Consider the following 27,528-nt stretch of genomic DNA (forward strand, 5'->3'; position numbering starts at 1 on the left):
TGACACATATGTAGTACATATGTATGTCCTATTTAGGTACTGGCTGTTAGTACGTTATAACAGGTTATAGTAAGTTTGAAACTCTTCTAATGTGCATGGGGCCGCCTTGTTTATAGTGTCAAGTGAGGGAATCTTTATTCAATTGACAGTATCTTCAGATTGATAAAAAGATTTTAAGAAACGGTGTGTATATTCTATCATATAATTCTTCTTTCAGTATTGTCGAGAATCATTTAAAACATCGTAAATAAACAGAAATATAAAACATTTATTACTTTAACCTATCAAGTAAAACCATAGATAATGTGCAGAACATAACAAAAGCTAAATTCTACAGCATTATATTAAGAATATATAGAAGGATATTGATGTTATATCTTTTTTATATTTATATCTTTTAATATTAAACGTTATTATTGCCATTATTATTAATTATCATTTATATTTTTTTTATATGATAGCATGACAAAATTCATTTCCATTACTAATGGAGGATCGAAATAAATTGCAATCAGAATGGAAAAGACCAGACGAAGTAATGCAGTTGCATCGTTTAAAAATGAAGAAGCGTGCCCTACAAGCACGTATGAACAATACACGCATTAATAAAAAAAATTTAGAATCAGAGCCTACACAAAAATCCAATAATCAAAATATTGTGTCCAATCATTGTGTAGGTCAAAAGCGAAAGAATCCTTTCATTAAAGATGAAACAGATAAAAAGTTTAATATAACACCTCCAGACATAGAAGCTAGTAATGATAATACACTATTTGAATTATTAAAAATAAAAGTTCCAAAAGTGAGTGAAACAGAAAACTCAATAAATGATTGTTCTTTAACATTTAGCAATGCATTTTTACAATTGGAAGCAAGTAAGAATATTTTGGATTTAGAAATACCGAAAGGTGAAAAATATATTCCAATAGATTGGACTTTAAAAACTAAAATGAGATTTATGTCTCCAAAACCATTTCCTTGGAATTGTAAATTGAAAACTAGCGAAGAAGCTTCTGGTACTACTGGTTTCGTAAGATGTTTGGATATTAGTGAACAACATTCAACTTTAGATACTAGTCCAAATGCAAGGTAATTTTTATATATTTTGTATATTTTAATATAATAAATAAATATATATATATATATTAAATATTTACTAAATTTAAAAAAAATATATATATCAATTAAAATATTTGTTAAACAGGTTACACCAATGCTGTTTAATATGGCAGCACCCTTCATTACCATGGTTGGAGTTATTTCCTCGTTCTACTGGGAAAGTAAGTGCAAATTTAACAAGTAATTCTATGATAGTAAACAACATGCTCATTAAAGAAGCTTTATACAAAGAATGGAGTGAAAGCTTTAGGTCACTTTTTCATTTATTGAGAGCACGACAATGTCCATATTTTTATGTTTGTGCGACCAATTTTACTGTATTATTCCGCGCTGCTGGAATTTGTGGAATTTCTGAAGCTCATGCACTTGTGACACCTACAACACGTGGCTTTCGACAGTCTTTAAAACAGGAAGGTATGAATTATATATATATAATTATAAGGTATGAATTATATATATAAATTATAATATGTAGTGAAAATTTTTGACGTCATTTTATTTTTCATTTGCACATGTTTCATAGAAATTGAATATACAATGCCTTTGAGAAAAGATTGTAAACGGCAATCAGATGTAACTGATTCAGGATGTGATACAGCAGACTCAGCTACATCATTGAGCTATACAGAGAATCAAAATCTTGATGATGAGGAAGATGAAACACAAGATGAATGGCTACAGAGCTTAGGAGTTGAAAATTCTGAAATTCGTAAAATTAATAATTCTCAAGTAATTTTACAGCATGTACAATTTTTTTTTATTTCTATACCGATACTAATTTTTTAAGATTTTTCTCTAGGCAAGAATGACATTAGAAAAAGAAACTGAACTGGACAATATGAAACAATCCTTGATTTTTGTAAAAGGTGTAGAGTCACAAGCTTTATTTAACTTTTTAATTAATTGTAAATCTGCTATTACAACAACTGGTCCTTTAGCAGGAGTACCTCCAACTCTTTTATCACCAGTAGCTTTTCACGGTGCAACATTAAAGCCAATTAGGGTAAAATATTTTTATATCTACAGTTGTGATACATAATAGAGTTATAAATTATTTTCATTTTTTACAGGTTAAAGAAAGCATAGTTCGTGTTGACAGTGAAAAATATTTTTCTCTGGAATTAAAAGGACCCCTCCTACCACATGTCTTACCTTCACTCTGTTCTTTAATGAAATCTAGTCAGTTAGAACAATATTCTGCAAGTTGTGCACGGTTACACTCAACAACTTCATTTTCAGCAATGAAAAATAATTTTGGTAAATGTTTTCTTCCATAAAATTATGATTGTTTATATAAAAATCATATGAACAGTATATAATGTTTGTATTTTCACAGAACAAATGGAATTAGGAAATATACCAAAAATTCCAGAAAATGTTTTTGGTAAAGAGAATTTGAGCGATTGTGGATTCAGTAGCGAGTTATTAAAGGATTTTTGTAGTCCTAACCCAACAAATATTCAAATTATAGAAAATATTAAATTTTCAAATAATTCGTATACATGGTCTTGACAAATAATTGTAATAATATAGGAGATTATAGCAAAGTTTTAATTGATTATATTTATTAATTAGTTTGAAGAAAAAAATTTAGATATTAGGATAATATGATTTATTCTCAAAACTAATCATCAATGAAATCAATTAATCGAAGTTATTTGGAGATTTAAAATTCATTGGGCCAGTGAACATCAAATTAAAATATTAAATATAAGGATCATCCGATGTTAACATAATATTAATTAGGACAGTAATAATTATTACCATTGCTATTGAAATCTATACATTGACTACAATAATGATTAAATGTATAACAGATCATTTACAAAACTGGCACTATATTAAAATCAGTAGAATAACCATAATTTGTGAAAATTTTTTAATGAAACAGTTATTTTACTGTGTAATAAATATTTAACAATAAATGATAATCGTTTATTCGATCTGTTTTAAAACAAAGTCGCTATAAAATTTAAATACTTTAAAACTATATTCTATCTTACCGTTGTTTCAATCTAATTATATTTGTTAATTAATTACAGTAGATGCACTGTAGATGCACTGTAGATGCACTGTAGATGCACAGAAGATGCAAGTTAGTTTTTATATAAAACATGTGCAGAAAATAATAAATAAATAAACTATTATAACTTATATAATTTTAATAGAAATAAAATTAATTTTTATCGGTAAAAATGTTTTTAATATCTAAAAATTGTATTAAATTTACAAAAAAATATTGTTAATAAAAATCGTATAAAAATAATGTTGCTATATTTTTATTTGATATTCTTCACTTTTGGTGTTTTTTGTTTAACTACTCACAGAATATATTGGTCCTGCGAAAATATACGTAACAAAAATTCATTACAGACAAATTTTCAAACGGGGGCGCGACGAAGGTGGGGTTCGCGGATGGACTACCCCTAAAAATAACGAATCGATATTCGCTCGCTGCCCCCGAATTGGTCGCCCGGTCACCTCGAGCGTGAACAATCAATTTATTGTAATAAGGTATTGTTTTGCTTATTTGTCTTCGGTAAATATTTAGTTTAATAAAGATAGAAATATTTTTTCGACTATTTAGAAATATAATATTTAAATTTATATTTTATCTAATATTTCAATTATACTGTGAAAGATTTTTATTTTGCATGAAAAATTTTTTAAAATTTTATTGATCATGTTACAAATTGTGCAATCTATTACAGTTTACGTGAACATATGTATATTGTATATTTTACGCATACATTGAGCACGAGTACATATGTATCCATGTCATGATTACGTCAGTACCCATTGCAGTCTGTGCTCATCGTATTGCGATTCTCTTCAACGAGCAGTTTCATGTTCCAAGGTCTTTTATGCGAGTTCAATTTTCGAATCGAATAATGCACTGATAATATTGCCCCCAATGGTATTGGTGAAAGCGACATTCGTATACTAGGAATTTCCTTTACCTTCCATTTAAAAATTGACTTTCTTGATTCAAAGCCAAATTTCTTTATAATGCTATCGCAATCGTTATCGTACTCTTAAAGATAGCTGAAAGTAGTGTTAGCCGTAAAGTGAGAATGGAACAAATCTTACCTCGCATGAAACGAGCAAGAACGCGAAAAAGGGAATTCGATTAATATGTAAATAAAAATAAATACAACGATGTGACTGAAGTGATGTTAAAAATTTTAATTATCAAGTACATAATTAATCTCCCCTGAAAGAGATGCACGGCAATTTGTGATCATGCGATATTTTAGAATTTCACAGAACATAACAGGTAAAGTCTCAAAAGTAGACTGTAGGAGATAAAACAGGACGATGGAATTTTTCTCGAGAATAAAACAACCTCAAATCTGAAATACGAAAAAGCATGGTTAGGGCGGTGTAGAGAGGTAGAGGGGAAAGTCCCTTCTCGCGAACGTCCGATCAGGCTGCCGAGAAGCAACCCTCGTACATAGGAGGGTTCAGGGTGGATAAAGCTGCTGGATACGTAGGGGGTAAGGGATTCGCGCGAAGGGAGGGGACCATCGGTGAAGGGCGGGGGAGGAAGATCCATAGCTGTGTTGGTGTGATATTGCGTGTGCTTTACACGGAACTGGCGAAGCTAGGAGAACGACGAAAGAGAAACAAACGCTTCGACCTAACACGTTACGCGAAACAAGGATAGGAGTTGAGAACGAGAGAGAAGCTCGTTGAGAAACAAAGAGAAACATATACGATAAAAGTGCGCGTAGAAACGAGACGGAAATGAATGGTACGTGGGAGCAAGGGAGTGAGAGTGCAAGAGAGACCGACGCGGACAGGATCGCAATGTGCGAGAAGAAGAGAGAGGTCTCTCTCCCCATGATGTACGTATACATCCTGGTCCCTTATTCCCTGTACGTGCAAAGGGGGTTTCGAGAGGCTAGCAACGGTGGAGCCACGACAACGAGCTACAACCACGACGGCGAACACGACTACTACGACACCGCGTGGGGGTTGCACGAAGACCCCCTGGTGGGGTTCTGGCTGGCGACCCCACAGTCCCCCGCTGGAAATGATATCAGTCGCGACTCGGTCGAGGGAGCCCCAGCACGTGCCGTGCCCCTCGCAGAGTGAGCTCAATAGCTTGCTCGATTCTTTACTTGGTGTACGTTCTTCGCGTACGCTTTTTTTCGCGGTGCGCGTTTTCGCTCGAAACTGGTTATTTCGGGGAACACGTAAGGGTGTACGGTGGTTGTGAAAAAGGAAAAAGTGAAAACTTGCCGCGGTGTATTTTAACCTACCTCCTCTTCTTGGATTGTACTCGTCGATTGATTTCGTTGGTGATATTTTAATCTCACAAGACTTCCCGTAACTTTCATCCTCTCGTACAATCAAAGGTGAGTGAATCCGAAGAAAATGGCCTTTGGTTAGGGTGCATCCGTCTACCTACGTGAAATAATTTTTTACGCTTATCTTTCGCTCACTCCCGACTATCCCTTGTTTAATTTAAGACACGTTTGGCAAATCGCTGAGCAACGCCAGGTTGTTTAATGATCTGAATCAATTATCGAGTCGAACCAACGATAGAAATTTTACAAGGGTGAAATGACATTGCGAAACTGTCGATTAGATATTTGCGCTGACTTCGATTGGGCTTAAGTCTTCGTACGACATCTGTAGGCTACTCCATTAAAATTGCAACAGTTTATACCTTTACTCGTACTGTTTATGATAACTCATCGCACATCGGAACGATGCGATGATTCTATTAAACTTGTTCCTAATAGCTTCATGAAGCGAATGGTTGTAGCTGATCACATAATTGACTGCGAATGCACTTGTACGACATCTACGATATGTCCTGTTAAAGCTGCAACTCCTTTCCTTCCTTCCTTGTCATGTCTCGTACTCAAGTCGATAACCTGATCGCACCTTCTCGTTTACAATTTTTTCATGGAATAACGCAGCTTATAGAAAGAAAAAGCATCTTTGTCGCAATCAAACGCATAATTCTATCAAACGTGTAAATTCGTTTAATTACTTGTAACAGTAGACTGTTGATGTTTCCATTTTGATGGAACGATAAACCTTCTTTTAATATGTTTCATTATTTTCACATTTAACATATGAAAATCACCTCGATTCTTTTTAGCAATCTTACTGTTACGATTTGTTACTTTTTTTTTTCGTATATACTCGTATCAAGATCAACACGAACATAATTTCTGTTCAGTTTATTCGTTCTTAAGACCAGAAGATTTTTTAATAAAAGGACAGTCTCATCGTATTAATGCCTCTATATCGGTGCACACGTTCTCGAGACGCGACGACAAGGCGCGGGTATTAATAGAGTCGACGTTGGGACGGGGCACACGGTTTAAACCGACTCTTTGCTCTCTTGATCTTCAGCGTTCTAGAGCGCTCTAACCAGCCACGGGAGATCTTATGCATTCTTGGATACCTTAGTCACGGGAATCAGTGACCTCGATACGTAATTTCAAATAAATCATAATGAATAGGCATTACTGAAATGTGCATTATTTACTCTGAATTTTACAAAATCAGATATTCACGATTGTTTAACTGAATGAAAAGCTTATCATATGCTGCATCATATGTGGATGAAATATGGAATATTAGATAGGTAATTAAGTAACAATTATCACAAGGATGTCTGGAAACAACAGTTAAAGCATACAATAAGTGTATTTAATTTCAATTTTTTCGCTTCAACTGAAGTAAATGATACTTATTGATTCAAAATTTAGAGTTATTCGCATAAAAGCTCTTTTGTTTGATCGAGCCAAAATGCGCTAGATATTAAACGTATCATGTACCATTGGAAGGTAGAAAAGAAGAAGAAAAACTGCTTAACAGATTTTCAGCGATAAATGATTTGAATTAAAATATTTTATGTGTACTTTACTGTATTAGTAGACTGAACAAATGTAACGCGAAAAGAATTCAATGCCAGTGAAAATTTCTGCTTCTGTTCTGCGCTGTTATTTTGGTAGCCTGTTGAGTGGATAGTTTTGGTATGTTTATTATACTTGTATGAGGATACAGATAGCGTGTGCGTATATCGAACATAGGTCGCAGTTATTCGAACGTGAATAAAATTTTCCTTTAAATATCGTAGTAATCGTTGTCGTTAGTAATTTTATTTAATAAGCTGTGTTGCGAGTAATTTTACATAAATAACACAACAGAAGATCAGCAAATTATTTTTGTGACTAAGATTCTTTCTTTGTAAAAATGTAAAAATCAGACATAAGGAAACGAAAAAGGAGTACAGGTTTAATCCTTGTAATTACAGTAATTTAAGCCGAAATGTAAGGGAAAAAGTTATACAGTGTTGTATTTTATTTCAACGGTAAATTTTAGGCTTAAATTCAAGCAATGAAATTTTTAAGCAAGGAACATCCGCTTCTGTACGTAAAACATTGTCTCGATAACTTTATCTTCACAATGTGTACCTATAATGATGATTACACACGCCTGATATCAATCGTTCCTTTATCACAGCGTTATAACATCAAATTGTTAACATTGGGCTCTTCGCAATGAAACTTGTTTTAAATTATCCAAGTAGTATATTTACGTAGTTATATAATTTAAAACAATGTCTGAACAATAAAAAAAATCAGCATCGGTAAATGATGAGATTCTTAAAACTGCAATTAGAAAGAGGGAAAAACTTACCAGTCACGTACTCTAGTAGTCGATAAAAAAGCAAATATACCTACTTATAAAACTTATAAAAACACAGGTTGAACTTTGTTGTTGAGTTATCTTCTTCTCCCATTGCATACACCTGTTCACTACGTAATCAGTGCATATTGTTGAATATGTTTTCCAGTCGTAATACTACGTTAACGTCATTTTGACTACGAATATTTATCTTGTTTTGCTTACGCATTGATTCCTACCTTATTTAGGTATACATATTGCACTATTGGAATGTTATACCAATATTCGAATATGCAAGAGATTATCTTTGCTTGTAGCATATTTCTTACAATAATACTAAGTACCATGTGCACACAAACGAGAAAAGCTTTTATATTATCATATATAATTTATAATTATTATATGGTAAAAAAATTGATTTTCAGAAATCAAACATATATCATTAATATCTCACTTCAATAATTACTAATTCAATATCTTATATTGAAATTTTTACGATGTAAGATTGAGATAGATTGATGTGTTTAACAGATGATTAATAGCCTTCGATGTTTATAAACATCGAATGTATTGTTGTATGTTTGTATTCTACAAATGATTTTTCTATTTCTGAAAAATGTTAAAATATCTAGACATTAACTTTTGCGATAAAATGGTAATACTAAACAACGTTTATCTTTTCATCTACATCTATTTTTGAAAAAATGAGAAATTGTACATTAAATTTAGCTTTGTATTAATAAATTAATCTGTACGGTATATTTAATGATAAACTACAGATTACATTTATTTTATTTTGCATTATCTAGTTGCAGCACATGGTTGTGTAATATGCATTACATAATTATATAATATTTTTCAAATGTTCACACCAGACGAATAGCATGATAAATAGTGACTTCAGTTCAATTATTTCATTGTTAATTGTTTCAATATTTTCAATAATATATCTTTGCCATTTTTCTTCTACAACTATGGAATTGTTATATGTATACAACTGATAAAGATTATGGGTACATTTACAAAATACCTTTTGTTCTAAATCATTATACTAAATAGTTTTTATTTTATACATCGGTTTATCATAAGGTTTATGCTATAAGCTAGCATTAAATAAAAAATATCTCTCCATGCCCAGATAGTTATCTCGAAATAAAGCAATTTTTTATTTTTAATTAGAAAGATGAAAATTACAATCAAATATTTACAACAATTTTTATGATAAAGATATAAAAAATGATCTTCGTTTTACGTAAATTGTAACGAGCACAGAAATTTAATCTACGGGAAAGATATATCGAATTTAATTAATTTTATAATATCTCAGGACAATTTCAAACTCGATTTTGTTAAAATAAGCGATTGCAACGAAAATCCAAATATTTTCAAATGCAATTTCGAACAGCGAGATTTACATTTATCACGTTCTTGTCCCATAATTTCATTAAACGTTCCATCGTTTAACTGAAAGATTGAAATTTCAAATTTGTCGTTTCATAAATAGAAGTAGCTGCAAGTTGGAGAAATGTCTATGTTTTCGTATCGTTAGTTAACGTGTTCTAAATTCTCTACGCGGTCAGAACCCGATGTGTGCTTTTTTCCATGAACAGACGTTTAGACATTTTTCCACGCGGTGACGAACAACGATCTGTGATGACGGCTCCCTTGGTCGCGGAGGGGGCCGTTCTCTCTCCCAATGGTCGACGATTTTTGTGGCCCCCGCGTCTGCTGTGCGGTGACGTAGTTATGTATGGTAACATGGTTCGAAATGAGAGGGAAAAAGGGTGCATTCGGACGACACACGGCCTAGCCCCTTGCAAATGCGTGACGGGGTCCACCAACGAAATTATGGATCGGGCCTAGGTACCACGCCTGCGCATGACCATCGCTAGATCACTCTGCCCTTCAGCCCACTTTCTACTCCCTTGCCATGTATGAATGTTGAACATGAACACCTAGCCATGCATTCTGCTTATAAATCCGTATTTCACTTGCTCTTGCTTGCCTTCTTCGTGCTTTCATTTTGTTACATGAAATATAATATTAATATATACATTAATATATACATTATACGTTAAATTGTGTATCTTTGTGTCCAATTTGTGATCTCTCTATTTAACATAATTGCATAATTTTCAAACTAGGTTATCCAATTAAACAAGGAAAATACGTAATTCAATCCATTTCCCGTGGTCGTTCTCGGTTCTTCTCCTTGTCTAATCCATATTTTCTCCGTTCTACATAATGCATGAATTTTCTTACTGCAAGTACTGTGTGTTAAGCGTTATCGTAATTTAGATGAAAATTCTTCGTGTTCTTCGACGACTGTTGCATTAGATTCATTGTATGTACACTTTTTTCAAGATTTGCATACGGTATCCTCTAACTGATTTTTGACGATTATTTTTCAGAATTTTTTGAGTTTTTGAATATTACTCTCAATACCTTTTCTCTTCGGGTCAGGCTTCTTTGATTTATTTCATGATCCCGACATTAAATATTCATTCAAATATTCATTTTGATTTTCTATCTTTGATGATCCACCTTCTATTTTTTTGTTCATGTATGCACGTTATACGTACGTCCGTGAAAGTACGTATATTTTAAATCGTCGCTTAAATTGTATTGGCTAATAACCGTATCACTTCACCGAGGTATTTTCGTATTTCAATTACTTTAATAAGAAAAATAACTAAATAAACTTTTTCCACTTCATTAAACTGAAAGCAAATCTTAATTTGTACAATTCAATTAAATTAATGCAATTGCTTTTCTAATTAGCTTTTATACGATTATTTCAATTAAAATAATTTAAATATTACTTTTACTCTTGTATTAATTTTATATTTTAAATTTCTCATAGCTACTGGTTTGTATTTCATGAGAGAAAGATAACTATTTGTGCAACATATATATTTACTACAAACATTAATGAGCATATTAACAATAATGAAAATATTTAGACAACAAGTTTTGCATTGACTTGAATGTATCGCATTATATTCTAATTACTAATAAACAAACTAAATTTGTTCTGTAACATAATAGATCGCTTAAATTAGTTAGTAAAAAGTGCAAACTATTTCAATAATTCATTGGACTTATAATTTAAATATTAGCTGTGAATATTTATCAAATCAGATTTTTATTAAATTGTTATCTTTATATTATACTTTATATTATAATAAATATATTTTACAGAATTAAGTAACCATTACAATCAAAAATTGTTTATAATCACCTATTTTTAAGTTAATATGTTATTATGAAATAATATTTACAACAATATTTACAATTAACTAAATAAATTCAATATATGTGATAATAATAATATATAATTTAAGATACAAACTTATCTTCCAAATTATTTTAATGCATAGACGTTTTCATTAGTTATTACACATATTTTGTTTTACCTTCACATTATATGTATAATTAGTATTAAAATTAAATTCACGTCTTCTAATGTATGAAATAAATACATGTGTAAAGAAGAGTGCCAAAATGGGCGTCAGAAAACTTTTACGTCATTCTTGTTACTATATAAAACAACAACGAATTTTATCAGATTTTATCAGATGCATTTCATTTTCAAAATTCTGTGAATCAATTCGAATTCACACAAAATCAATAAATTTGCTTTTAAATTATTATTTCATAAAATCTATTAAAAAGCCTGCTTCTCTTAAGTCCAGTACATTGCTACTCGAACATTATTCCAAATCGACCATGGTAGTGCCGACAAATTATTCTCGGCGTTGATCATTGTAGGTGGACTTCCGATTTCGTAAACTCGTTAACTGCACGAACATTCTGCAGTGGTTAGATGTTTAAACATCAACACTACTTCGTTACGGGTACAGCTATAACATACCAATTATTACGTAAATATTACATTGATACAAACAATTAAAGTGATTCTGTGGAACATCTTAGTGAAATTAATACGTCATGAGAATCATTGCGCGTTTCAAATACGCTGAGATATCTTGCTTCTATTGATTGCTAATTGCGTGTCATTCGGTTTATATTTATACTTTCGTTCTTGGAGGATTTCCGAAAGAGTATTACTATAAAGACAAATAAATATGTGCAGTAGTAGAGTGTAGTCACAGAGAAGAATAGGAGAAAAAATTTATTGGAAATAATGTTGACAGAGATTATATAATGAAACAGTATGTTAGGAAAAAATTATAATAGTAAATAGATCTTATAATTAATTTGCGAGTTATCTATTCTCTAAAGTAACACGTTACAAGAAAAGGATAAATGTTTACTTTATATTTACTAATAATTTAGTAATATTTGTATTGCTTTTATATACGACAATGTTTAGGTAATTTAGTCTTACACAACCGTTCTACATTAATTATTCTATTAAATATAATAAACATTTAACAAATTATACATTTGTGCAAAAAGTAGTTTCTATCATTAATAATCCTGAAGCAAATGTAAGATTGAATAAAAATTGTATAATTGTACAAGGAAACACAAGCATCTTTTTATTACACAGGTATAAAAACCATTATTAATGAATAAATTACTAGATCATTATGACATTGTTTTGATAGTTTTTATTCTATAAATATTGTTTTATCTAATGCATGGTCTTTGAAGAATTTATAGTTTCTTTAGGACAGCGAAACCATTCGGTTTTGCTAGGCGTGCTCTAGATATTGCAATAAAAGCGAAGAATGTTTCTTTCTAATTCAGTCAATTTCCTAATTTATTAAATGTTCAATTACACTGAACGATGTTAGTGATAGACAGATTATGCCATAAATTTGTGCCGCTATACCTTTATCTATCTTAATCTACGAATTTCTTTTATAAATGTAGCACATTTTTTTAGTTTATTTGTTTGAAATTTATGTAAGCAAAGAGCCCTTCGTATAGCGAATACTTCTGCATAGTGAAGCATTATGAGCAGAAATACGTATTTCTCTACAATGTTTGGTGTATGCATTTTAAAAATGTATCGAAAAATGCTGTAAGAAACACTTGTGAACTCTACAAAAAAAATCATGTTATTCTTTGTCTGTGACATAGGATTTCAATATCTTCAGAACTAAAATTTCCTTTAAATGATTAAAAATTCATAAGGTTCGTAACCTTTATTCAGCAAGAAAAACAGAAATGTTTTCATTAAGGAAATATTCGAAATTTTAAGTATGCTAAAGCCAATAATTTTTAGATATTTAAAAAAATTGAAGAAGAATGTAATAAATTCGCTAAAATACAAAATAGTACAGAACCTTGGAATTAGAAAATAATTTAACGTTTTAACAGAATTTCAAAATGTGCTTGAAATAATTTAAATTTTCATATTTCGATACAATGTTTGGCATAGATGCGCATCGGGCGTGGGTCTTACTTCGTGGTAGAAGTGAAGTCAGGGAGATTCCATGGCTCAAAATAAGATGAAAATCAAGAATAACAAAGTTTGCGTTGGAAGCTTTATTTCTGAGAAGATCGAGTTTGAAAACTTGTCAAATATTTGTGCATTTTATTAATTTTCGATTAGACGATTACGAGTGGACAATTAGCAGAGGGTTATGCTACGCGCAAAAATAAGTGAAAAATATAGAACAACGTCTTCTTGTTTGAAACCTCGTTGTCAGGAAAAGTGAAGTTTGAAAATTTGTCGAATACGCGTGGGCTGAGTAAATAATTCTACATTAAATACACGTATATTCAAATTACTTTCTCCAACACAAACTTTATTTTATATTTTCGAATTATTTTCGCGTGTAGAATAGCTTAAAGCTGATTTTCTTGAAAACGAAATCTCCAGTGCAATTTTGTTATTCTTAATTTTCGTCTTATTTTCAGCCACAGAATGTTCCATAATTTCATTTGTACATAAATTTAGATTCACGTTGTATAGAATATAAATTAGTATTACTTCTGTTTTCATTTCTTAATGTGTCATAAAATAGAATCTCAAGAGATACTTCTCTTTGTTTTTGTACAGAATGAATATTTGTGCAGTAAAATTAATGCTTGATAATTGGACAGAACATGTCTGAATTTGAATGCAAGCGTTGTAAGTATGATTGTAAGAAATGTATGAAACGTCCTCGTTTTATTGTATATACTTGCTAAATTCAGCACAGTTGCTTATTACATAAGAAAATTGTATTATTTTGATGTTTCAACAGAAAGAATTTGTACATCACATTTGAGCAACAACTGTTAGCTAACATCTGCTTTATCTGTGGACCTAATTTCTTAACTATAGAAGTACTCAAAGCCAAGATTCTTAGCTATTTTGTTTACAGAATTATAAGATATAATAATGCTGGAAAGTTTGACACCGCATAACAAATTAATTTGTACAAACGTTGCACAATGAAGAACGATAATTACCTACAACGTGATATTTGTGCGTCTATTCACTTTCCTTTAAGAACTGGAAATGCAAGTTCAAGTTTTATGTCGCTAAATTTTGTGTGAAAAGTGGAATAATATAAATATTCACTCGTGAATTATAGAAAACTGTTAAGAAATTCGTTAATCTCTATTGTTAGATTATTATAAAGGGTAAATATCAAGAAATTTGTTCGCTCGAGATACAGAATATCATATTCGAGCTTATAGAAACTTCTTGTACAAACATCATAAAATAACGCGATCGTTACGTTAAATAATAAGTTTCCCCAACTTTGCAATAATTTTGCAAACACTGAACAGATTGTAATTGGTCTAATTAAAATCGTAATGTGCGATGCATTTGGTAATATATTTATGATTTATGAAAATTAATGTAATTAACGTTTACATCATTTCATCCTAGAAATACTATTTTGGACAAAATTGTTATGAAATCTGTTTAAAAAATTCTATTTATTTAATTATTATCAACGAACAGTACATTTTGTAGTAGAAAAGAATGCAAAAGTTTCAAAAGGTGATTTATATTTATCTAACGAATAAATGTGTGACTGTGGTATGTTTGGCAGTGAACACTGAACGCGTCATAACAATGGGTGAGAAAACATTCAACCTAACTTGGAACAATCACCTAGCGAACTTGTCTGGATTGTTTGAAGGACTCTATAAGAGTGGTTCCTTGACTGATACAACGTTAGCTTGTCAAGGTGGAATGTTAAGGGCACATAGACTAGTCTTGGCAGCATGTAGTCCTTATTTTGAAAGAGTTTTCAAAGAACACTATGGTGAACAGCCAATTCTTATTTTAAAAGGTAAGCTTAAAAGGTAAAATTCAGTTTAACAATCGCAATTCTCTAAAATATATGATCTTCTTTTACATATTGATATCAGTGAATTCACTTTTAACGTAGTAGCGTCGAACAACAAAATTTAATGCTGAATTATAGCGTTATAATTATTCGATTCTAATGACGTGCAATAATGTCTGTTTTGAAGTATGATTAAGTATATCAAGGTTGCATTCTTTTATTTCCTTTAACTGTAAATAACACTGTAAATAACATAGCATAGCATAGAACAACATTGAACGTTGAAGAAATACAACGTTGAACAATTTTTGCGTAACAAAGTACAAATTTGAAAAATATTTCTATCGATACATATAAACGGTTTTCTTAATAAATTGATTTCCTGCATGAAATTTAAGATACTGTACAGTGGTTTTCCAATCGCGACGAAGAAATTTATGTCTAGTAAACAATATATATTCATACTAGATGCGAGTATGTAAATGTTGTGTGAGCTTAGCACGACTGTAGGTGTGCAAATTTATTTAAATTTATGTAGATGCAGTAGATATTGATATGGCTTCTACTTATTTACACCATATCCCGTAGGTGTTGCGGTTGAAGAAATGGAATGTCTTTTGGATTTTATGTACCGTGGTTCGATCGATGTCGCTGAAGAACATTTGCCATCTTTGATTAAAACGGCCACAGATCTAGAGATCCGTGGTCTTTCCGGTGACCAGAGAAATCAAGAAAATAGTCATAGCCCTTATACGAGAGTGGAAACACGGATGCAACGGTGTCACATAGAGGCGAGAGTTCATACAACGGAGTACATGAAGGAACCGTCCGTGATACCATTTCTACCAAAACAGTCTTCCATAGAGTCATTAGAGGATCACATCAAAGTGGAAGAAATTGAGGTGGAAGACGATCCGATGGTGATCGATGGACACGAGGATACGTTCGATGAACCTTTGCGATCGTCGGAAACGCAAATTGTAAGTCCAAATGGTATAATTAAAATAATAGAGAAAATGTGAAACAGTCAAATTATCATAGTGCATAGATTGTACGTGCACGTATGTAATTAGTCACGCAAATCTACCAAATATATACCTGAATCGAACTATGTTAGTTATTGAAATATATTTTATCACGAAACTATTTATACTTATACAAGTATATCGATAAGAAGTTACCTTGAGTTCAATCACTATATTAATGTATCTGTAAAAAGAATGTAAAAAACTAGAACATTAACTTACAAATACCGTGAGATAAAATTACACCAGAGATTACAAAACTTTTAATTTTATCAATGCCAAGAAGAAGATAGCAGGCCATTATTGATGAGGGTGGGGGGATCAATGCAAATGGTACCACTTCCAACATTTGCTGTGATGTAAGATTTGTTGCTTACTCTTTTCTCTTTGTCGAATGACCTCGTTAAAATCATCTCAATTGTTTCAAACATACCCTATTTTATCAGGAATAAGAAATTAAAGCGTCATAAAAAAAAAAGTGGGGGTGGCCTCGAAATCTTCGAAAAACCTTCACGAGCAAAAAAATTATTACTGTCATATTACGAGTCTCTTAATACCATAGAACTTTCATAAACAATATTTTTCCATATTTCTAAAAAGAAAAGAAATATTTACGGTGATTAAAGTTATTGTCCCACCTTGTATTGTTTATACATAAGGTGTCTCCGAAATCATTGCACAAGCGGTGCACTCGGGTGGTGATTCTACATGCAAAAATAAATCGACGAAGAAAGAATAACGTTTTTGCGTTTAAGACTTCGTTTTCGAGGAAAATGAGCTCGAAAATCCGTCAGATGCACGCGTGCCAATTGTAAGTTTCCAGGCATTCGACTTGTCTCTCTGCTCGCGGTGGTAATAATTTAATTAGACAAGCAGACTTATACATGCAGCAACGCGTCAAGATTTTGAACGCTTGTTACGTCAATAAAATGATTTTTAAAAATTAATACTTTTACCCTTATTTCTGAAACCATCGCAAATACGCAGACCGTAGAAATAAGATAGCAGCAATAATAGAAAGCAAATCATAACATTGTTCATGTTTATAAATATAAACACGAGCAGAAAAAGAAGTCGGATACCTCGAAGCTTACAATTAGTACACGTACACTTGACGGATCTTCGAACTTATTTTCCTTGGGAACAAAGTCTTGGACGAAGAAATGTTATTCTTTTTTTCCTCGGCTCATTTTTATACGTAGAATCATCCGACCGCTTGTGCTATGATTTCGGAGACACCGTGCATGTACAAATGTAAATGAATTACTATGAGAAAGAGAAAGAAGATTCTTTTTAAATGTTAATGTCAACTAAATGTTGCATTATCTCTGAAACACGTGTAAGATTAATTGCGAATATATTAAAAATTGCGCAAACAAAATGTCATTCCGTGCCAAGAGATTTTAACGATGGGCGATTTATCATAATCAAAGAGAAATCGGGATAGTAAAATTTTCATATAGAATATATTCTTTATTCTTTGCTCTTTATCGATACATTTCAATGTCATCTAATTAAGATTAAATGAACTATTATCCATAAAAGGAGGAAAACCGAAATTTCAGTTTACCTGTTCCAATGATTAAAAATAGCGAATGCTATATTCGTTCCACTAACAAATTAATGACATTTGTATAGAAACTTCAGAGGCTGTTTATTTTAAATTGTGTACGTTTTTAACGTGATTGATCCTGTCGCTATAGGTTTTATATGTGAAACATTTAATGCATATAAAGGATTTTAAAAAGCATGGATACAAAAATCACTAGTTTCTGATTAGTTTTCTAGACAGTCTTAGTACAGTGCATTCACTGATAGCCACGTAACTATTACGTGTTACCTTAAACTTATCAACCGAATCATTTAAATTTTTTAGTTGTTACCAAGTGACACAAAATAAACGCTGTACTAGCATTATACGGGGTGAGTCATTTAAGTGTTTAAGTTTTTTTTAGCTTGGTGTCGATACTATCAAGCACGTAATAAATCGAAAAATTTTTCAAGGAAATTACATACTTATTTACTTATGTCGAAAAACTATCAATCCAATAGCTACCTTAACTTTTATCTCGTAAAACTTGTCGTAGGGAAAACGCAAGGCACTATACTACTTTTGCACTTGTTTTTCTTATATTTCATACGATAAATTTTACAAAATGAAAGTCAAAACATCTACCAATTAACACTTTTTCCACAAAAATAAGTTAATAATTTTTTTATAAAGAATCTCGAGCTGCGTCGGCTAATGTATTAAAAAATATACGCGTCCGTTTAAAAAGTCAAAGTTGACCTCTTTGACCTTTACGCACCTACCTATGGAAGAACTAATAACGTCAAAATACACTCGCCTTCAAACAATTTAATTTTTACCTGAAACATTTTTTGATATACCTAATTATTGGTATCGAAAATATTTCAACTTAAACTTTTAGGTGATTTACTCTGTGTAATCATAGATAAATACATGACGCCATTCATTAGTAGAAAACAGAATTTTGTTGTTTTAACATTGCAGCGTTTATGTACGTTTGTATGGTTATTTCTCAGGTTACAGTTTATTCTTGCACGAAATTTCGAAATAACAGACTTTTCTTTCATGCACGATAAAGTGAGTAGTAACATTAGACACAAACAACTTCTATGAGGAAAACTTTTCCAATTGCAAACACATAAATAGGATTATATCGAGCGCGATATTATTGTACTTACATGTATTTACTTTTAACCGAGACTGAAACGTTGAAAAGTAATTACTATATTAACTGTTTCTAAGAATGTGGAAGATTGAGATCTGTTAGTAATTATATATAAATAGTGATAGTAGCTCATTTACAGAGGAAATAGTTTTGCAAGCAAAGTTGGATTTATAGATAATAATTGAGCGATAAGCAATGAGGAAACAGGAAATCTTGTAATTTTCAGACTAGTGATTTTTCCATGAATGTTTGTTAAGACTTTCTTGCTTATTTTAATGAATGCTACACGCGCTTCAAGTTTGAACGCGTCAGCTCTGTATATTTATATGGGGAACTATCAAGGATTTTTAATGTTAAGAATTAAGAATATTCATGAGTAAGAACAGATTGAGCAATACGTTTTTTTTAATATAGTACAGTAAGTTCACTAGTTTTATATAAGATCTGTTTATATATGTACATAATCGAGCCTATTACCTCCAGCAATTGTGCCAAATATTTTATTTATCGGGTCTGTCTAAAATTCTTTGGTTTCTTATCTAAAGAAATCTGGTAGATTTGTTTCTGCATTCTGCTATTTGTTTAATAATTATTCACAGTTGGATTACCAAATACGGGTTAGGTAAAGAAAGGCTCAATACGTATTCTGCTAATTTCTTGTATAAATGATGTTATACTGTAATTCTGTTATGTCGTAAAAGAAGTATTTAATTTAAAAAAAATATCCTTTCCTAAACGTAAGTGACGGAACTATGTATTTTATTATATGCAAGATTTATCATTGTCATCTGTCTGGTAATTCGATAAGAATTTCTAATAAAATATTTATACTGTTCACTTTCTTCCAGAGCGATAAAAGTGTCGCCTTCGAGCACAACTCGACTGTCGCGATACATAGCTTATTGTTCAGATTGAATTTTTCTTTGAAATATTCAGAAACAAGCTTCGTCTACCTGAAAAAAATTTGTCTTCATTCTTTTAACGATCGACCTACGTGAAATGTATGCCATTTGTTCATAGAAAATCTACAGGCGAATTGAATGCTGTCAGTTAACTTGAAATTTTTGCAATTTCTCCTTTAGAGTGTTCGCTCGTTATAGCTAGCACGAGCAACGCTTTCATAAGATTCTTTGAAATGCATACAGCAGCAGAAAGTGACCTTTATGTTTAACCTAATACATTCACGCTCTTACGAGCGTAGAATACTTATGACTGGCATCTTAATTTTTTGTAATTTCTTTGCATGACTTAGAGACGTATGCCACCGCCAATGTACAAGCGAGAGACAAGATTTAAAGGTCAGAAAAGGGTCTCGGTGGGACGTTCAACGAGAAACAATGATGTATTAGAATTTAGATCAAAGGAGCGTATAGCTTCGAAAGAAGAGTCTACGAGGGAGAGCTACGAAGACTCGTCGAACACGGTTAAGTCCGAACCAAATTTTAACAACACATCTGCAGATCCTACGGTACCGGATATACAGATGAACGACGACTTACAAGAACGAGATGAAAGTCTGGTATGAGAAGATGATTACAATTGAAATTGCTTTTATGTTTAAGATCATTGATATTTGTATTTGGTATTTCGGTATCTGTTAACGTATGAGCACGATATTCATAAGAATTAGGCAGAATCGGCACTACGATTTCGCGAATATGCATTCTGGTAACACATATCAATTTGTTGAACTTAAATCTAATTATTACTACCGTTCTTGTAAGTTAGGAATCGTCTCCATTACAGGCAATTATTTTCATTACACCGTCATTCTATTTTTAGGAATCGTCAAAGAACATGGATGACAGTCCAAGATTAACTATCAAGAAGAAGGGCGATAATCTTACGAAGAGGTCAGGATTAAACGAAGGAAAAGAAGCCAGACCGATACAGCCCAAGTCTGAAAAAGCACAATATAAACCTTTCTCTTGCGACCTCTGTACTTTAGCCTTTACGAGAGCTTCTCATTTGGCCAGACACAGAAGAGTTCATACGGGTGAACGACCATTTGCCTGTAGCATTTGTCCCCGAATGTTTGCCAGACAGGACAAATTGAAGCAGCATTTGGACTCGCACTTACAATGGCCAAAAAGGAAGAATAGCTTGTCAAGTTCGAGTTGTCAATCAGCACCGTCGGCGGTGGTTAAAGGGAAAAGGGGTAGACCGAGAAAGGTTAGACGCGTTTACATAATATCGTAATCACGTTGTAATCAATTTCGATTTCTAAATGCTCTCGCAGATGACTTTTGTTCCTCTTATTTTCATTTCAACTTTCTCCTCTCCTTTAACATTTGTATTTCTTTTTATCTTAATGTTAAATAATAATTTTTTCCTTTTACAATGAATTCCTCTCTTTAACCTGAATATTGCAGAGTTCTTTTTATTTACAATAGGATGTATTTATTATTTTTTGCATTTCCACCATTTTTCCATCCTTACAGATCCTATTTTCGTGAAAATTCATTCAAAAATATTTTAACTAGCGAGAGTTTAAGCGAGTAGGCAACGGTATAAATCCAGATACTAATACTATAAATATGTGGCAGGTAAATTTAGAACAGTCCGCCATGGAAGAAATTCTGAAATTTGGCGAATTCAGTTCTCTACTAAACAAATCCCATTCCGCGAATGCGACGAGCAAAAATGAAGATTTCGCATCCGTTGAAAACGAAAGAAAAATGAAGGAACAGGAAGAGTATATCGCGGAAGAAGGGAACGAAGATAAAGACAAAGATGCTAACAGAGATAAAGACAATTATGGTTGCCAGGTCGAAAACGGTCAAGATATAGTTTAAATAATTTTTTCTTTACTTTCTCCCGTACTTTAAAAAAAGTATTTTTCTATGGGTAGGAAATCATACGGCTACGGAGTGACGGAAATTACCGAGCATTTTCGATCAACGATTCGAAACAGGTACTTTTCTTGATTTCTCTTTATCAAACGTTCACTAGCGTGAGAATAAACATAAAAGCTAGAAATTTATTAGCATACTTTTAGATACTATGATTAGTAATCTTTTTTATTTGATTTCTAGTTCAACAAAATTTTATGTGCAATAATTCTTGATTCTCGATGTTCGTTCTTCTGCAAAGAAAATTTGCATTCTTTGAACTAGCGAAGTAAATTAGTAAGGTCGTAAATTGGTTACAAGTTATATTTCATATTTATATACATAAGATAAATACGCAACGATATGTATTAGAGACATTTTCACTATATACAACGCTAATTAGAAACTATGGTTTCAAAATGAAACGCTAATGGAATGAAACTGATTGTTGTGAGACCATTGTTACTCTTATACGAATTCCACATACTTATTTCGTTTTTATATATTCGTTAATATTACGCTGCTGTGAAAGTAGCTGAGACGATATCGAGATTTACGTAATTCGTATAAATGAAACGTGTACAACACGTTTATTTGAATTACTGGTTGAACGTATAAGAGAATTAGATTATTACACGTATGACGAGTCATTCAAAATTCATGTGACGGTTAACAAACGAGCATATGAAGATAATTTCTATAAATAGGCATTCAATAAATAGTATATATAAAAAATGTACATTCGACTCAATACTGAGCGCATTAAAACATACTTTTTGAAGGGACAACATTTATAACTAACATTAGAAACAACGTGCAGGATCATACGAACGATTTAATTACTAAAAATTACGATTAATTTTTCTCCACTAAAATACGATATAACTTTGTCATATTAAATTCGAGTACCACGTTTTGTACATCTTACGTGTCCCCCTTGAATCTCGTCCTAGATGCGAATCAACTTTATAACGAATCTTACCAAATAATTTTGCCACAACTTACGTATTTATTTATTAAGGTTCGCGGTATTCTTGTTATAGATTAAATAGAAATTTGTTCGAAAGAGTACCTGAAGCACCTATGTTAGATTCGAGACTAACTGATGGTGAACACAGGCCATGTAGGAAAATAATAAACAATCCTTATCTCTCATTTTCCGAGATGGTTGTTTAGGTACCGATAAGTCGAATTCTACGACGATTTACTGTCGTATACACAATATTTCTATCGTAAGATTAGGAGAAGAAATTTATGTTGAAAACTCGACCAAATTACTTAAGCTGCGAGACTGTGGTATGGTTTGCATTGTGAAACTGTTTAACTGATTGAAGCCTAAGTTACAGAATTTGTTCACCTTCTTAGGATACGAGGATAATTATTAATTTAGGGGAATATGTATGTAAATATGTATCGTCTTATCTATGTATTTTCTGATATGCATAGATCGTTTCGGTATTCCTGCTATATTTTTCGGTATTCTACTAAATATGTATACGTGCGATATACATATAAGATCATTGAAATAATTTTACAACATTTAAAGGGGCCCAACAGAAATTTTCTTGAGCTTATATTATTTCGATCGTCGCGTTAGCCGAGCTAATATATTTATATTTCGAACATTTGCCTTTAAATATAGGCCTAACAATGGTTGGATCTATTTAAATGCCTAAAAAAAGAAAAAAAGAGCTCTTAAATGTTCATCGTATTATGAAGAGTAAAGCAACATTTTATTTTTTTTTGTTAAATTTTCGTGCAAATATGAAACGCCGATAAAATTGTCATTGAAATTAATTCGGAAAGATATATTTCTCTGAATTCATAATTATGAGAAGTAGGCAGTTAAATGTACGACAGTGCAAACTACTTACATCTATGTAGATGAGGCTCAACGATTCTCAGAGCCGAAAAAGAAATGTAGCTTTGAATATTTTGTTATACATGCGATTATAAATACGTCAAGTACAAATGTCCAAATATTAGAATATACGTGTGCGTAAGTGTGCGTGCCTGTCGTACTATAAAAGAAGAAAGAAATACCAGTATGTGTATAGCGTTCAAGAATTATTGGCGAGTGCAATCTTTCTTTTTGTGTTGAATCAAACGATACTTGTTAATCCGTTTCTGTTCCTTTCTTCGACCAAAAGTTTAGCTTCTTAAGGAATTCTCGATTGATTAACATTTTTTGTGTTTTTGTTTTCGTAATTTTATAAGTAGATATATAATTGTGCTTACATTCGGTGGTTCTAGATGAAATAATTCGATGCTTAAAATATGGAAGAACATGCGTTTGTGTGTAGCGGTATTTATCCGCTATTTATCCGCATCTATTTGCCATTTGTTTATCCAATTTCATGTTAACAAAGTATCATTTCGTTCATCTCTTCTCTTCTTATAAATCAATAAGAAATGGCAAATTATCGATTCCATGTTTTAAGCATAAAATAGAAAAAGGAAGAACCAGACAGTTATGAAAATTGAATCGAATTATTTATTTTCATTGATTTCTACAGCTATATAGAACAATGTATTGCGTAGCGTACGTGGTGCCATCCGAATTGTATCTTCCTGTAACATCAGTTGTTGTTGTTGTACGAATTGTATTTTGTTTCGTTAAATTCTTGTTGCTCGACCTACCAGTGTTACACCTCCTGCATTATAACTTTTATTACGGCGATGTGCAATTATTTCAGCGATATGACTGTTTGGTCTGCCGCGGCAAATTACGAGTGTACTTGGTGCAATTACAGCGTCCAGAAGGTCGTACGCGAGTCTTCATATCTTACAGTGTATATTGTGTAGCATGTGTAAATAAATTTTAAAGCCAATGTTTATTCCAATTGATACCTTTTTCTTCTAATTTGTTTTAATATTTTGAAATACTATTAAACTTGTTTTGTCAATTTCTGAAAAGATATCTGTTTAAAGACACACACATATATATATATATGTAACACAAGTAAAACAGCTGAACCAGTTACAATAGCGAACGATTATCAGCAACCTAGCATACTTTTTTCTTTCGCATATCCTACGATTATGTGCTCTAGAACTATTTGTATTCACTTGCAGCTATATGTTAATATTCTTCGTTGTCTCTTTAAATTAGTTTCACATATACATGTGTGTACCTACATGGAAAATACGAATATTTGTAGAGGGCAGAACAGATGAAAGTTAGAAATTTCTTTTTAGCTAAATGCAATATGTTGTAATTTATATTAATTAGTAAGAAATCTTCATATCAAATATGTTGCGTGTTCTGTAACTGCGTATGTTGCGATCGACTTGAAACTGAAAATAAATGGAATTTGTCATGATCCGTTGCAGCAAGATCCTCTTACTGTACATAACAACATACTGTAAATAAGAACAATTAGAGAAATCGCTGAAATCATTTTTGTAGGAATATTTCTTAATTCGTCTGATTAGATGCACTCATGTCACACTACACTTTTTAAATAAGAAACTGAACATTTTGTTACACTGACACACTCCCAAAACTATAGTGTATGCAGGCTATACATATTTAATATATAATATATTTATTATAGATAATTATATTTTATGCGACGTGTAAACGTAATACGAGCGTAACTTTAGTAAATTCTCTTCGAAGAACTATAAATGTATAAATAGATAGGGGTAAAGTATTAGCATACCCTATGAATAAAAATAAGACGGAAGATGTTCTATAAACACAGGCTCATAAATACTTTATTACTGAAAGCTATAACAAAAACACGAAATGACAAGAAAATAATTTCTGGGTTGATATAATAGTGATATAATAGGGATATAATAGTGAAACTAATCTCAACAACGAGCAGGTTAAGGTCATCAGACTTTTCGATGCCTAGATTATCAGATACCACGTTATCGGATTTTAATTCGTGGAGCAAACGCGTATCCAACAAGAATTAAGATAAAATATTCGTAATGCATTCGCTGAAATTAAAGGAAATTCGTATCGTGATGGATTCAATTTGTTACAGATGTGAATCCTATTTAATAATAAAATTTAGTAACGGGCAATACACGAAAATACTCTATAGAACGAAAAACTAATCCAGTGTTATTTTATAGTTCTGCTTATAACTTTTTAATAAATCATAAATTAATGAATCCTTATTTATGGGATATTTTCCTTCCATTATTACTCGTGGAATATTCCGATACTATTATATGGAAAAAAGAACGTGGGATATTTGACGTGGTTGGAAATTAGGTAGAAACTAGCATCAAAAGAGCATTATTCTTCTTGTTACTCGCAAGTATCATTATATTCCCGGACATACAATATATTTTTACAAATACGTTTTCTCGTTTATACACAGACTTTTTCAAGGATCGGGTGGGAAAATTACGGATATCTTTCCGTTTAGCATAATCATATACCTTCTCTCTGCCACGATTTACGATGGTTACATAGTGTCAAACTGCATATTAATGTCTTTATATCTGATGCAACAAACGAAAAAGAGAAAAACAGTGTTATGACGATGAATCGTCTAAGTTCGAGATCGGCCTCGAGAGATATCGCAGCTATAATGTTCAATCGGCGAACGCAATCTTAGTGAATTAGCATTTTTCTAACATCGATTTACTTTAAAGTGGTTTTCTTTCTTTCTTTAACTAGCCTTACATTAAGTTACAACGACGACATCGAAAGCATAATACTCTTTGTCTTCCTTTCTTTCACCCTATTTCTTATTCTATTGGTTGCATTCATGTACCTGCGTCGAAGAGGAAACGCGCGACGTTTCCGGAAAACGCTCCTCTTCAGTAAAAAGAAAAAAAAAGACGATTATAAATTTTCTGCAGACATTATTTACGTCACATTACGCTTAGCTAAATTTTATTATCGCGATCATTTTGTCCTTATTATTATCCTCTGAATATTATCTATTATACATCCATACTACATTCTCCAAGGTGGAACCGATGAAAATTATCCGCAATAGTGTATACATAATTTTGACATCTTGCCATGACACAGTCCCGCACAAAATTATATTATTAAAATATTATTAAAATAAATAATAACACTTAGTTCGTGTTGCGGAAATTGCGGAAATTGCAATTCATAAAGCTCGTACTTTCGAAATATGTTGTTCCTATTGTTATTGAAACGTTCCATGTTTTAATGATTCGATGAGTACTTTTTACTAATATAATTGAATAAATGAAAATTTTAATACGTTATACAACAATTTCGGAACGATCATTTATTTTTTACTCGTATCTTTTCATCGACTCAACCAATTCGATCCTTTAACTTTAAAGTTATTCTAAATCTCTTAAGCGATAACAAGTTACCAGCTATTTTCAGTTAACACCGTTTTACTATTAGACTACGTCCATTTCACTTGTACACACAAACGTATGTGACAGGCTATTTCTGTTTCTCGAGACAAATTCGATCTGGACGATCCCTAGTATTAGCTTCTCCTGCTTTCCATTCTTCGCAACTTCGCGCATCTTTATCATCGAAATCGATCGATTGGTAAAGCTGCCTTGCATTGGCGTTATTATCCTCAAAGCTATTTTCCTTCGACAAATTAATGTAATATATATTAGGTTTTAACACACGAAACGTCCAATGATTAAAAAATCGGCATACTTCAATCACATATGAAAGAGAAGATTTTCGAAGATGCGAATATTTGATGGAAACGAGAAGTTTAGAAAATTGATAAAACACGAAATTGAATATAAAATCTCATGTAATACGGTCGAATAGAATTTGTCAAAATGACGAGATATTTACGTAGATATGCGGAACATGGTAATCTCCAAAATAACAAAACTCTCTTTTTTTAGAATTACATACATTTTATGAAGTTTGGATTTCACGTAAATTAGAATTCGCCAAAGGAAAATAGAAAACAAATTTGCCCGCTCTGTGTATATTACACACGTTAAGGCTGCAATAAAAACGTCTTGGTTATAATGCTTTATGCGTGTCATTCGAACAGGCAAGCAAACATACAAG

At 31.9% G+C, this 27,528-nt stretch overlaps 2 protein-coding genes and 1 long non-coding RNA gene across 10 annotated transcripts; 2 read left to right on the plus strand and 1 right to left on the minus strand.

Annotated features, from left to right (window-relative positions):
- The first annotated feature begins 49 nt into the window (after positions 1-49).
- Positions 50-3,385, plus strand: hd (humpty dumpty). The gene is made up of 7 exons (XM_033339762.2): positions 50-183; positions 462-1,089; positions 1,205-1,533; positions 1,643-1,848; positions 1,919-2,122; positions 2,190-2,376; positions 2,456-3,385. Exons 2-7 carry the CDS (start codon positions 488-490, stop codon positions 2,629-2,631), a joined length of 1,704 nt encoding a protein of 567 aa, XP_033195653.1. The 5' UTR covers positions 50-183; positions 462-487; the 3' UTR covers positions 2,632-3,385.
- Positions 3,386-4,290: 905 nt separating this feature from the next.
- LOC143302754 (uncharacterized) lies at positions 4,291-6,512 on the minus strand. Its single transcript, XR_013058549.1, has 3 exons — positions 6,125-6,512; positions 5,385-6,050; positions 4,291-4,472 (listed from the first exon to the last, which is right to left on the minus strand). It is a non-coding gene; the product is annotated as an uncharacterized LOC143302754 (long non-coding RNA).
- Positions 4,949-24,361, plus strand: LOC117159691 (uncharacterized). Of its 8 annotated transcripts, none has more exons than XM_076618980.1 (6): positions 4,949-4,967; positions 14,739-14,981; positions 15,567-15,958; positions 19,952-20,218; positions 20,482-20,871; positions 21,246-24,361. In XM_076618980.1, the coding sequence occupies exons 2-6, from the start codon at positions 14,762-14,764 to the stop codon at positions 21,492-21,494; spliced, it is 1,518 nt and encodes a 505-aa protein (XP_076475095.1). In that variant the 5' UTR covers positions 4,949-4,967; positions 14,739-14,761; the 3' UTR covers positions 21,495-24,361. The 8 variants fall into 8 exon arrangements, with proteins under 8 accessions (XP_076475095.1, XP_033195664.1, XP_076475096.1 ...); XM_033339773.2 differs by lacking the exon at positions 4,949-4,967 and adding an exon at positions 5,339-5,480; XM_033339771.2 differs by lacking the exon at positions 4,949-4,967 and adding an exon at positions 11,527-11,657.
- The last annotated feature ends 3,167 nt before the right edge of the window (positions 24,362-27,528 follow it).

This window comes from Bombus vancouverensis, chromosome 5 (genome assembly GCF_051014615.1).
Source record: "Bombus vancouverensis nearcticus chromosome 5, iyBomVanc1_principal, whole genome shotgun sequence".
Taxonomy (NCBI): Eukaryota; Metazoa; Arthropoda; class Insecta; order Hymenoptera; family Apidae; genus Bombus; species Bombus vancouverensis.

Excerpts from the sequence above, each read along its gene's own strand:
- hd (XM_033339762.2), top strand. The coding sequence starts at position 488 with ATGGAGGATCGAAATAAATTGCAATCAGAATGGAAAAGACCAGACGAA. Across the intron at positions 1,090-1,204 it reads GATACTAGTCCAAATGCAAG|GTTACACCAATGCTGTTTAA; the intron begins GTAATTTTTATA and ends TTTGTTAAACAG. Across the intron at positions 2,377-2,455 it reads AGCAATGAAAAATAATTTTG|AACAAATGGAATTAGGAAAT; the intron begins GTAAATGTTTTC and ends GTATTTTCACAG.
- LOC117159691 (XM_033339771.2), top strand. The coding sequence starts at position 11,600 with ATGTTTAAACATCAACACTACTTCGTTACGGGTACAGCTATAACATAC. Across the intron at positions 11,658-14,738 it reads TATAACATACCAATTATTAC|TGAACACTGAACGCGTCATA; the intron begins GTAAATATTACA and ends TATGTTTGGCAG. Across the intron at positions 14,982-15,566 it reads GCCAATTCTTATTTTAAAAG|GTGTTGCGGTTGAAGAAATG; the intron begins GTAAGCTTAAAA and ends CATATCCCGTAG.